Source organism: Symphodus melops (assembly GCF_947650265.1).
Source record: "Symphodus melops genome assembly, chromosome: 3".
Lineage (NCBI taxonomy): Eukaryota > Metazoa > Chordata > Actinopteri > Labriformes > Labridae > Symphodus > Symphodus melops.
In genome coordinates, this window is record NC_136693.1 from 24,265,070 (window position 1) to 24,276,397 (window position 11,328).

The following is an 11,328-nucleotide window of genomic DNA, read 5'->3' on the forward strand; positions in this document are numbered from 1 at the left end:
TTTCAACACCTGGCATGGGTGGAGTATGCACACAACTCCCTCACCTCCTCGGCCATAGGTATGGCACCTTTTGAAGTTACCTTGGGTTACTTACCACCTCTCTTTCCTGCTCAGGAAGTTGATATTGCTGTCCCGTCGGTTCAAGCTCACCTTCGTCGGATTCGCAGATTTTGGAAAGTGGCTAGAGCAGCTCTTCTTAGGACCAGGGAGCGCAATCAGAGACTGGCGGACCGCCACAGAGTTCCTGCGCCCAACTACGCTCCTGGTCAAAAGGTGTGGTTGAGCTCCAAAGACAATCCCCTCTGTGTAGTTTCTAAGAAGTTGGCTCCCCGTTATATCGGTCCTTATGAAATCAAAAAAATCATTAACCCCTCTGCTGTCCGCCTCAAACTTCCTGCAGCTTTAAATATTCATCCCACGTTTCATGTGTCTCAAATCAAGCCAGTCTCCTCCAGCGTTCTTAGCCCTCCTGCCGTCACCCCTCCACCCCCGCGGCTCATCAACGATCACCCTGCCTTTACAGTCAACAAAATCTTGGACGTCCGTTGCAGGGGGCGCGGCTTCCAGTTTTTGGTAGACTGGGTAGGGTACGGCCCGGAGGAGAGGAGTTGGATCTCCTGGGCCCTCATCCTGGATGCTTCTCTTATCAGGGACTTCTATAGTGCTAATCCGGGTAAACCAGATGGATCATGATTCTGTTCTGTATAGTGCCCTCCCACTTGTGTGTTGTCTGTTTTCCCTGTCTGTCTTGCTCCTCCTGTTTCTCACCCCATGTGTCTGTTTGCAATCAGCGGGGGTTTGGCAGCCAGCTGTATGTCATCTTCTCATCAACCTCCTGTGTATATATACCTGGTCTCGTCAACCACTCCCTGCCGGATTATTGTCTACTCAAAGCAGTAACTAGTATCTTGGCTCTCATACGTTGTCAGACTAAACTTATTTTTTGGATGGTTCCTGTTTGTAACCCCTCGTGTTTTTTTTCCTTCCCCTGCGTCATCAGTGCGACAACTGGAACCACCTGCTGCCTGCCTGCCTGCTCTTCTTCGAACCCACACTCCCTTCACGCGTGTTTTTTTTTCTTATTTTTTGACCGCAAGATATTCATCTCCCCTGTTACTCACTGAACATTAAAGTGAAAACCTGTCTCTGAGTCGTGCACCTGGGTCCAAATATTCCTCACCTTTGTGCAAGCGTAACACCTTGTCTGCTTTATTTATTTTTTATGAAATTGCCTGAGAGTTCTTTTGTGTGCAGTCCTGTGGACTGTCCTGGGAAGTGTCCTGTCATTTTAAATTTGTTTTGTGTGTTTTATTAGCACCTGCCTTAGGACAAGGGATTAGATTGAGCTTCAAATTGTGTTATTTCCATATTATTAAAATAGATGTGTATTGCTGATATGATAAATAATGTGCACTGTCAGAATTAACTAAATAGATACATTTGTTGGCCTTTAATACACATAGATCATCTGACAAATGTCAGTATTTAATGTTCTGGAAATGACCACAAAGAAGTGAAGTTTTCTAGTGAGTTTCTCAACAGCAAAGGAACATGTGTGTTTTACCTGTTGTTACCTTGGCAGATGTTCAGCAGGAGTGGCTTTTGAGGCCTCCAGTTTTTCGTATTATTAATCCCATAACTCCACATAGTGATGGTATGTAGACCTTCATGTCACACCTCATGTCTCAAGTTAACACAGGGAGCAAGTCTTTAACTCTATTGTAAAGAAGTTTGATCACAACTCCATGTGTCTGTCTTAGACTGTATGTAAGTACAAAGATAACTTGTTTATTATGTTTTACTTAACATTATAAGACGTCTTCTGCTCAATAATTAAAATATTATGAATAAAGCATCCCAAAATTTCTGATATGGCTGATTATGTCTACAGGAGTTGTTAATTAAGTAGGGGAGAAGTTTAAATAAACTTGTGCTTCATCCTAATCCTTTTTGGACATGTTTAATATTGTTGATTTGACTATTCTTGTTGATCTTTTGTTTGTTTACTTTATTGTGCTATTTGCACAATATTGTGAGAATTGAGAATTGTGACGGAAACGGAAAGCCTGAGTGAATTTAAAGAATGATTTAAAGGAGCTGAGTGTGCCAGCAGTCCTCAGGTGTTCAGGGAGTTTGTTCCACAGGTGAGGAGCGTAGTAACTAAAAGCGGCTTCACCTTCACCATCTGACTCTGGGAACACTGAGTAAACCTCCTCCTGACGACCTGAGCGGTCTGGATGTTTTATATTCTACAAGTACATTTGACATGTATTTAGGGCCAAGACCATTAAATGCTTTATAGACCAGTAATACGATTTTGAAGTTGATCCTCTGACACACATGGCAGTGATTGAAGCACAGGTGTAATGTGCTCGACCCTCTTTGTGTTGGTGAGGACTCTGGCTGCTGCATTCTGGATAAGCTGCAGCTGTTGGACTGATTTTTTACTGAGGCCTGTAAACACACCATTTATCAGATGCTAGAAAGATGATTTTGTTACCATCTTAATGCGGTTGTTGAGTCCATAATCACACCCAGATTTCGGCCTTGATTTGTTGTTGGACATGGAGTCAAGACGAACGCTGACCTCTGACCTCTCCTCTTTGGGGCTAAAAACAATCACTTCAGTCTTTTCTGGATTCAGTTATAAAAAGTTCGGACTAATCCACTCAGTAATTTCGTTGATGCACTTGCTTAGTGAATACATCTGCATAATTATGATAGGAGACGTTGTAATATTTCATGATCTGAACAAGAGGGAGCATGTAGATGGCAAATAAAAGCGGCCCAAGGATGGAACCTTGAGGAACTCCACAGGTGATCTTCACATGCTCAGATTTATAATTACCAACAGACACAGTCCTGCAAGTAAGATTCAAACCAATTTAAGGCTGTCTAGAAACTCCAAGCAAGTTTTTAAGTCTGTCCAGCAGTGTGTTATGGTCCACCGTGTCAGCACTTAGATCCAGTAGCACTAAAACTGAGACTTTAGATGCATCACTGTTCACATAGATTGTTCATTTAGCACTTTCATAAGAGGAGTCTCAGTGCTGAGCTTTGACCTGAATCCAGACTGGAAAACACTGAAGTTTTTATTTTGTACCATAAAAGTGTTAAGTTGGACAAAAAACGCCTTTTCGGTTATCTTGCCTAAGTACTTATTAATTGATAAAGCATCCATATTATTCTATTTCAGGATACGTTTGATCACTGCTTGTGATCAAACGCAGCAACTTAGGAAAAGTGCCTGTCTGAAGAGAGCTGTTAACCATCTGCCATACATGCAACACAGTTAAAAACTTTTTTTCAAAAGCTTGTGGGCAGAATGTCAAGACTGCATGTCAGGACCTGAGGTGTTGAACTATGTCTGTTAATGCTACAGGATCTAGAAGATGAAAATGTACCAGGTGAGCGAAAGTGTTTTCAATACGAGATACAGGAGTCAGGTTGCCTGACTGTCTGTCTAATCTGTTACATTTTTTGGGTGAAGTGTGATGCAAAATCATTTACAGATAACAGTTCAGCAGGACAGTCAGTCCACAACAGTAAACAATGTCTGTGCGTTGTTGTGCTTGTAGATTATCTCAAAGAAGGACTGTCTGGCCCTCTTTAGTTTGAAGTTAAGATGCCATAAGGGTCCTGAAGTTTACTTTTTTGCCTCCTGCGCTCAGCTTGCCAAAAATCTTTTTTCTTCGTTGTTACAACTATCCCATTCCTCCAATGGGGCTTTCTCTTTACACAGATAACTTTGGCCTTGACAGGGGCAACGGCATCAATAATATTTAGAACTTTAGGGCTGAAAATATTTACAAGTTCTTTGACAGGAGTGTAGAGCTGGTGTCACCCCTCTTTTCTCCCCCCCTGTGCCCCTCTTTCTTTTTTCTCTCTTTTTTTGTGGCATTAAAAGTGTGTGTGCTTATCTTACTTTTCTGGCTATTGATATAACCAACCCAACACAATATCATATAAATGTGAACAAATATATACATGAGTACTGTCTAATTTGTGTGGGTTCAGTTGTTGTCACAGAGGCTCCTCCCCCTCCCTCTCCTCCTCCTCCTGCTGTAATCTGATGCCACCGTTTCATTCAGAGCTCTTCTGTGCTGCGGCCGGCTGGACGGCTGCATTTGTCACCACAGCTTTTCATGTCACCACTCACCACCTGCTCCCCACATTCCTCTACATTCTCTCAAAGACTTCGCTCCCTCCTCCTTCTCCTCCTCTCCCTCCTGCTCTTCCTCCTCATCTGTCCCTTCTCTGATTATCATTCTTCTAACTCCTCACCCTCTCTCTCCTCCTCATCCTTCTCTCCACTTCTCGATCGATTCATTCCTTTTTGCCTTTCTTTGGATTTCTTCATTTGATAATTGTTCTCTCTGTCTGGACTTTGGTTTCTTTCTCTGACTTTAAGAGGGTACAAGTCGTGCTGAAAAACTCGTCTGAATGCAGGCTGGCTCTGTCACCCCTCAACCCCCCCCCCCCCCCCCCCTCCCGCGCGCCACTCTTTCTCTTTTCTCTCCTTGCCTTCAGAAGCTGCCGACTACAAGACAGCGTTCACCTGCTGCCTGACACTGCATAAACCAGCTGCTACTGTACCCCCCCCCCCCCCCCCCCCCCCCCCCCCCCCCCCCCCCACACACACACACACACACACACACACACACACACACACACACTCTCACACTCCGGAGTTTGGATCCAGAATAGAAAGCAGGCCGGCTGACAAAAGCTGGAAAAGTCCCTCCAGTCCTCCTGATGCTTTTGTTGTTGTTTCGGTGTGTGTGTGTGTGTGTGTGTGTGTGTGTGTGTGTGTGTGTGTGTGTGTGTGGACTGGGGAGATGCATGTACACAGACTTTACACACACTGTTTACAGCAGCAGAGTTTAGATTTTGTTTTAAAGACGATCTATTTATGACAATCTACATGTTTTCGTGTCCTTAACCTCATGAGATTTTAAAACTTCTCTTCTGTTTATATCACATGAAAACTAAAAGCCGTATCAATTTGTGTTGTGATAATAAAAATACAAAATATTTGAAAATCTCATTTTAACTTTCAGTATTTCAACAAACACTGACATTAAATCCCTTCTTGAATATTGACTGGATGCTTTTCAAGAAACAACATCCCGAGGTGAGAGGACTCAAGAGGTAAGACATGACTCCAAAGTGGCAGATGAAGAACCCAAGTATTCTATGTAGTTAGACGTATTCACTGTATCAACAAGAGAGAACATGCTGGGGAACAGAAAACAGGATTAGTAGATTAATAAACACTGATACACACACAGTCCACAGACATGTGCCAGTCACATGAAGTAAACATAATCCTTTTTAAACATGTCCTGCTGCATTCACTCATCAGCTCACCCCAACTGCACACAGAACATTTACGAAAAGGCTGGATGGAAAATTCTGGATAAAATCAGAGTGATTGGTAATGATGATTTAAAGATGGTTTCTATGCGGATTAGAACTCTCAAGAACAGCAGTTAATGTTGTGCTTTGACTCTCTGCTCTGCCTGTGTCCCATCAGACTTAAAGCTGTTTGTTTGCACTTACTGACATTGTTTCCTCTTTCTCTAGAGTCTTGCTCGTGTTGCACCTTCTCTCTGTAACGCAGCTGTACGTCGCTTTAGATAAAAAGTGTCTGCTAAATGAAAAGTGGAACAGGAGAAAAGTGTGGTTCTGGTGTACATGCATGCATTCTCAGCCTGAAAATTTAAGGAAGATTGTGTGTAAAAATGTTTTTATGACTTTTGGGTTGGTCTAAAGAAACTCACACTTATGGAAACTCTTTGTATGTTCATGTCTTCTCACCGTTCCTCCTTTACTCTGCTGCACAGAGCTGCAGGAGCCTCATTTGTCAATAGAGCTGTCAATCATTTACCATCAGTTACCTCTGCTCTTTTTTGCATCAAAATACAGAAAACTTCTTCTTCTCAATGATCATGATTAACTATTTGAGTCTTGGTTTGACAAACATGCATAATATGATGTATATTGTAACACAAAGTTTCCTATGTCCCATCTGTGCAGGCTGGTTTGACCTATACTGCAGTCAGTCAGCAGGGGGAGCTCTAGGTGTGTTCACTTCACTTCCACATGGCCCTTGCTTTGTCCATCTTTGATAACAAATCAAAGTTTCTTTTTTACAGTTGGGAGAAGAACAACATGAATCAGCAGAATAATGTAAAGAAAAGTCACTGTAAAAGAAATAAAGGCTACTTTATGTTTAATCCAAATATAGCTTTTTATTAAAACCCATATTATTCAAACGTTCTGGAAAAAAACGGCACAGGTTTTAAAGGTCATATCATTATTAGTTTGTTTTCACCTCAAACTTTTGGCAGAACATTTCATTTTATTTTATAACAGGTAGATTAAGGAAAGAGAAGAAATCAGTTTGTTTTTAAGGTCACACTCTTCTAAACTTTAACTTTTGGCAGACCTGACTGCAGTCAGTGTGTTGCTGCTGCCTCCTGCTGTTAGACTTGAGTACTGCTAACCAGAGAAAAGGCAAACCAGCTGTTATGTTCAAGTTGGCAGGTCAGGCTTTAGACACTCATTTTTGTTCTGTTCATCCTTTAAAAAACGTTTTTCTCCTCCTCCAGGTGTGTGGAGTGTGGTGCAGCCCAGGTCCAGACCCTGCAGGTCCTGCGGTCCTCAAACTGATCCAGTGGACTGAGGTTCTGCTGTCACTTGGAAAGTCACTCTTGAACCCCGACAACAAATCCACTGCAGATCAACCACTCGCTGTGGCCTCACAGCCAGCAGATGCAGAGGTCGGCTCCGATCCTCTCCTTCGTCTTCATCATGAGCAGGAGGGATTCAGAAAGACGTCCCCTCAGTGGTTTTGATGTAGTTCTTGAAGTCAGCGGGGACGTTCAGCATGGAGCACACCTGGAGGACAGTAGAGGTCAGAACACCTGCTGTATGTTTCTGTTCTGATATAACATGCGTCTTCAGATAAAGCAGTACATGCAGCGAGGATTAAACATTGTTCAAGGTCATTTTCAACAGAGTTCCTGTTAGCACGATGTCTCATAACATAAACAAGAAACCCCCTTGCGACATAAACGTTACATTTTTTTGACCCCACAAATGTTACGTAATGACATCATCAGAGCCGTAATGCGACGTAAAAACAATACACTATGATACCAGTATTATGTTACTGTGGGTGCAATGTGTCAAGTACAAAGGCACAACCTTAGTTATGGCGGCGTTGCAGAATTGGCTTCTGTTCGTGAAATATGACATCAGAGAAACGGTTTGTATCTATTTGAACTTGGTGCGGCGTCATTTCAAGGTGCTGTATGTAACTTAACTCCTCTGGAAACATTATGCTGGTAAGTATCTAGTGTTTCAGCGGCGATGTTGATGCTTGTTTGTGTACGTACGAGCACGTATGACGAGCACGCCAGGGAGCGCGAGCGACAAGTTACTGGTGCAGTTCACCTGATGGCCATGCAGTGTCGCTACAAACGCAGTATTTTTCAAAGTTATACATAGCAAAGATCAAAAGTATATGTTGAATATACAGATCACAGACTGTTTTAAACAAATAAAGGTAAACTGCACAAATATGTCAACAAACACAAAATATGACGGTGCTGAAGACAGAGCTGTTAGCTTTCTGTTGCAAAAAGAAATGGATGCGCCATGCTATCATGGTTGGGTTTTTTTAATTGGTAAAACAGCATTACCCAAACAGTGATGGGGGACACGGGGAGCATCAGTATACAAAGATTAGCTGTACCTGTCTGAACTTGGCCCGCAGTCGCTCCACGTCCTCCTGTATCTTCTCAGACGCAGGGTCATCATGAGGGGAGTCTTGGATCAGACCCAGCAGAGTCTGCAGAGCCTTCAGGCGCTTCCTGAGACACACACACACACACACACACACACACACGATAGATAATAACAAACTCAGTGTGGGCTGTTGGAAGAAAAATGAAAACATTTCATTGAGGTAGACAGCGATCATACCTGGATTTCACATCTGTATTATGCTGGAGGAGACATTTCCATGTGATAGAGAACCCATAGTAGAAGGAAATCTGCAGGTGGATAGAGACCAGCGAAGACGAACGTTCAACACACCTGAAAACCTTTTTATTCCAGTCGGAAACATTTTGCTAAAAAGAAGATAAACTCATAAGCCCTGCATACGAACAATCAAAGAGAAGGTTCTGTTATCACAGTGAGTCTCTTCAGTAATTTTTACACTCTGAAATGTCTTTCACACTCACGATTAATGATTGTTTCCTAAAAAGTTGTGACATCGTGCAGAATGTGAATAAACACAGAAAGTCATCATTTGGAAAACCGCTGCGCTTTTCATCCAGGCTTTCTGCTGAAAACGCCCTCTACCCATTAAAAACAACTGGGAGAAGACGCTGGCGCTGAGAAAAAAAAAAGCTAGGTGAACAAGGGGCCTAACATGAGCCTGTCCTACATGTTTTGAGTTAGCTGCTGGCACCCAATCAAAAATGGGCTCATAAATATTAAAAAAAGGACAATTCTCATTTTCAACATTGGTTATGTTTTCTTTGTTTCAGTTTATATTTTAATTTCAAACGCTGTCTCAACTTGTTAGGAATGCACTATGATGCATACTCAGTAGGTCTGTAATTTACTAATATATATGGTTTGTTGTTTTTGCCTCTCTCTCTCTGTTCTCTGCATGTTTAAATAACCTACAGTCTCAATGTGTTCATTTGATCAAGTCAAAATTGATCAAGTTTTCTTACTTACTTTGATAAAACTGCTTGTTTCTGCCAACTGATCTGGCAACCCAGCCACTGTTCCATGATCCCAGCACTGACTTACCTCAGAGGACAGTTTGGCACCATGAGAGGCTCCATGTCTGCGGCCGTCCTGCAGTCCTCTGCGGCTCCCCCTCTCGAAGCCCTCCCGGTACCCCTCACCACGGAACCTGAAACACACACATTTTATCTGTACACTGGATTTTAAATTATTGCATTTACAAATGTGAAAGAATCAATCGTTAACGTTTGTTCCTTCAAGCTTAGTTGTCCTAATAGTTTTCCTGGGTACATGATGAGCTACGGTAAACCCAGACTGTACTTAGGTGAAAGTCGTGGTTAAAAAGTGTTACGGTTATAAATCTGACCGTGTCATCTGGTGACTTTTAGCCTCATGCGTCTAGTTGTTATAACAAATGTATAAGACGGAAAGTGTCTGTTTATGTATTTATTACTGTCAATAAGAAATATCAATAATACTCCCTCTTCAAACCAGACATGTCGATAGATTTCACCACTAAACATATATAATATAAACCTACAGAGAATTACAGGTATATGGTAAATTCACCTTTCATCTGCCATAACAATACTGTCGAACAGATCTTCATTTCCGGAGCTACTGGCCATCTCCTCCTCACTAACAAATATTTGTTTCTGAAAGAAAAAAAAGACACTTTCTACTCTCATTGAAAGTTACACAGGCTGCTTATCAAAGCTAGAGGCTAAATGAGACCGTTTCCATCAGCTTCCAGCAGAGTCTTTTTTCTGGTTTCCAGCAGGTTCACTTGCCGACGCTGCTTCCTTTCTTTTCTCAGCAGTGCTGCCCCCTACAGCTGTGGAGGTACATTTGCAGCAATTATGCGAGCGTTTACATTTTTGTTACTTGTAGAAAAACATTGTGGTCATCAGTGTGTGAAATATACTCACAGAAACGTTTAATGAAGATTATTTCAGAGGAGCCTTATTATTGAGAATGATGATGATGAAGGCTGTAATGATAACAAAAAATAAATATGATTGTATAAAGATAACTAATTAAAATAAATGGAAAGTTGAAAGCTACATTGGGTAACAAAAGTAAATTTCTATACCAAAAGTATTTTGTGCACTGCAGTTGTGAAAAAATATAGGGTTTAAAAGGCTACTGTGAAAATTATGAATCCTCCTAAATATTCAAAAGGTTACTCACAAATATTTAAATAAGTTGTAAAAAAAAAAAAAAATAGAAAAACTATTGCTATCAAATAATATTTTAAGTGTGTTTCATTGGTTTTCTATTTTAATTATTTTGTGTTAATTTCTCAATATTCTCATTCCTACAATCTGTTACATTCCCAATGTATTTTATGGAAGTCCTAAGCAGATATACAGGTTTAATCTATCTATCTATCTATCTATCTATCTATCTATCTATCTATCTATCTATCTATCTATCTATCTATCTATCTATCTATCTATCTATCTATCTATCCATCTATCTATCCATCCATCTATCCATCTATCCATCTATCTATCTATCTATCTATCTATCTATCTATCTACAGCCATACTGTGATGGAACCTATCAGTAAATTCTGATCATTTTCTATAGAATGACGTCTCGTCATGAAAACAACAGTAAATGTGTTGAGATCTTGATAAAAATGGCTGAAAGTACCTAATTATCACAAAAAACAAAATGGTTATATTATATAAGTCAAGATATTAAGAAAACAACCAAAATGTACTCTTTATCACGAGAAGACAGAGTTAAATTAAATGTTTTTATGAATGTTTGCTTTGGACTTTTGTCACTTTATTTCTGCCATAATTGTGCATTTGTCATAGTATTTTGTATATCAAAATATTTTTTTTCGATATCTAAACTTTTTTACTATGTCCATTCATTTCTAGTTTAGTTAAACAAAATTGATATATGTATTTGTTTTTATTCAGTTAATTTAATTATTATATCTATAACGTTTTTTTTTTGTCTAATTATTTATAGCTTTTGTAAAATCCATTCATTGTGTTTTCACAACCCGTAATCAAGACCAAAAGGAGATCACTGTTAATCATGTGTCCTGGTATCTTCATTAAAATACAGTAACATGTGTTTTGTTTCTCTTCTGTTACATGAAGTTCTCCCTCTGCACATTTGCAGAGAAGACACAAATCACTGCGTGTAACAAGGGAATGTTTTTCATGCGTATTTTCAGTGGAACTCCAAAACAGTAGTTATTCATTAGTCATGCTATTTCACTGTTTACTCTAGATCAACTTTGTCTCAGCACCTTATCATGATTTAATGTGGAAAACTGGATTGCATAATCAAATCTATCATATTTATACAAAGATCCCTATTTTGTTTAAAACTTGAAATCCATTCAGTTTTGGATAAAGGCCTTTCAAGGTTGTTTATCATCTGAAATGTGTGACACAGCAGGGGGTGATGTAGGACAGATGTAGAGATACAAGGTGTTCTGCTCACAACATGCAGAAGGTTGCAAAAAGCAAAACAGAAGTGGCTTTTTATGTTTATCTCAGGTGTCAGACACAAACAATCCTAAACAGA

General features: G+C 40.4%; 1 protein-coding gene across 2 annotated transcripts; it reads right to left on the reverse strand.

Annotated features, from left to right (window-relative positions):
* Positions 1-6,234: 6,234 nt before the first annotated feature.
* On the reverse strand, positions 6,235-9,601 carry lto1 (LTO1 maturation factor of ABCE1). 2 transcript variants are annotated; one of them, XM_079338685.1, is made up of 6 exons: positions 9,508-9,601; positions 9,343-9,428; positions 8,836-8,941; positions 7,993-8,063; positions 7,763-7,880; positions 6,235-6,903 (listed from the first exon to the last, which is right to left on the reverse strand). In XM_079338685.1, exons 1-6 carry the CDS (start codon positions 9,514-9,516, stop codon positions 6,832-6,834), a joined length of 462 nt encoding a protein of 153 aa, XP_079194811.1. In that variant the 5' UTR covers positions 9,517-9,601; the 3' UTR covers positions 6,235-6,831. The 2 variants fall into 2 exon arrangements, with proteins under 2 accessions (XP_079194811.1, XP_079194810.1); XM_079338684.1 differs by having other exon boundaries at positions 9,343-9,592.
* Positions 9,602-11,328: the final 1,727 nt, after the last annotated feature.

What these genes read in the sequence shown, in the direction of transcription:
- lto1 (XM_079338684.1), bottom strand. Translation starts at nt 9,461, where the DNA reads ATGAGAGTAGAAAGTGTCTTTTTTTTCTTTCAGAAACAAATATTTGTT. An exon ending in ATTGTTATGGCAGATGAAAG is followed by an intron (nt 8,942 to 9,342) that starts GTGAATTTACCA and finishes TGTGTGTTTCAG; the next exon opens with GTTCCGTGGTGAGGGGTACC. An exon ending in GTGCCAAACTGTCCTCTGAG is followed by an intron (nt 8,064 to 8,835) that starts GTAAGTCAGTGC and finishes ATCCACCTGCAG; the next exon opens with ATTTCCTTCTACTATGGGTT.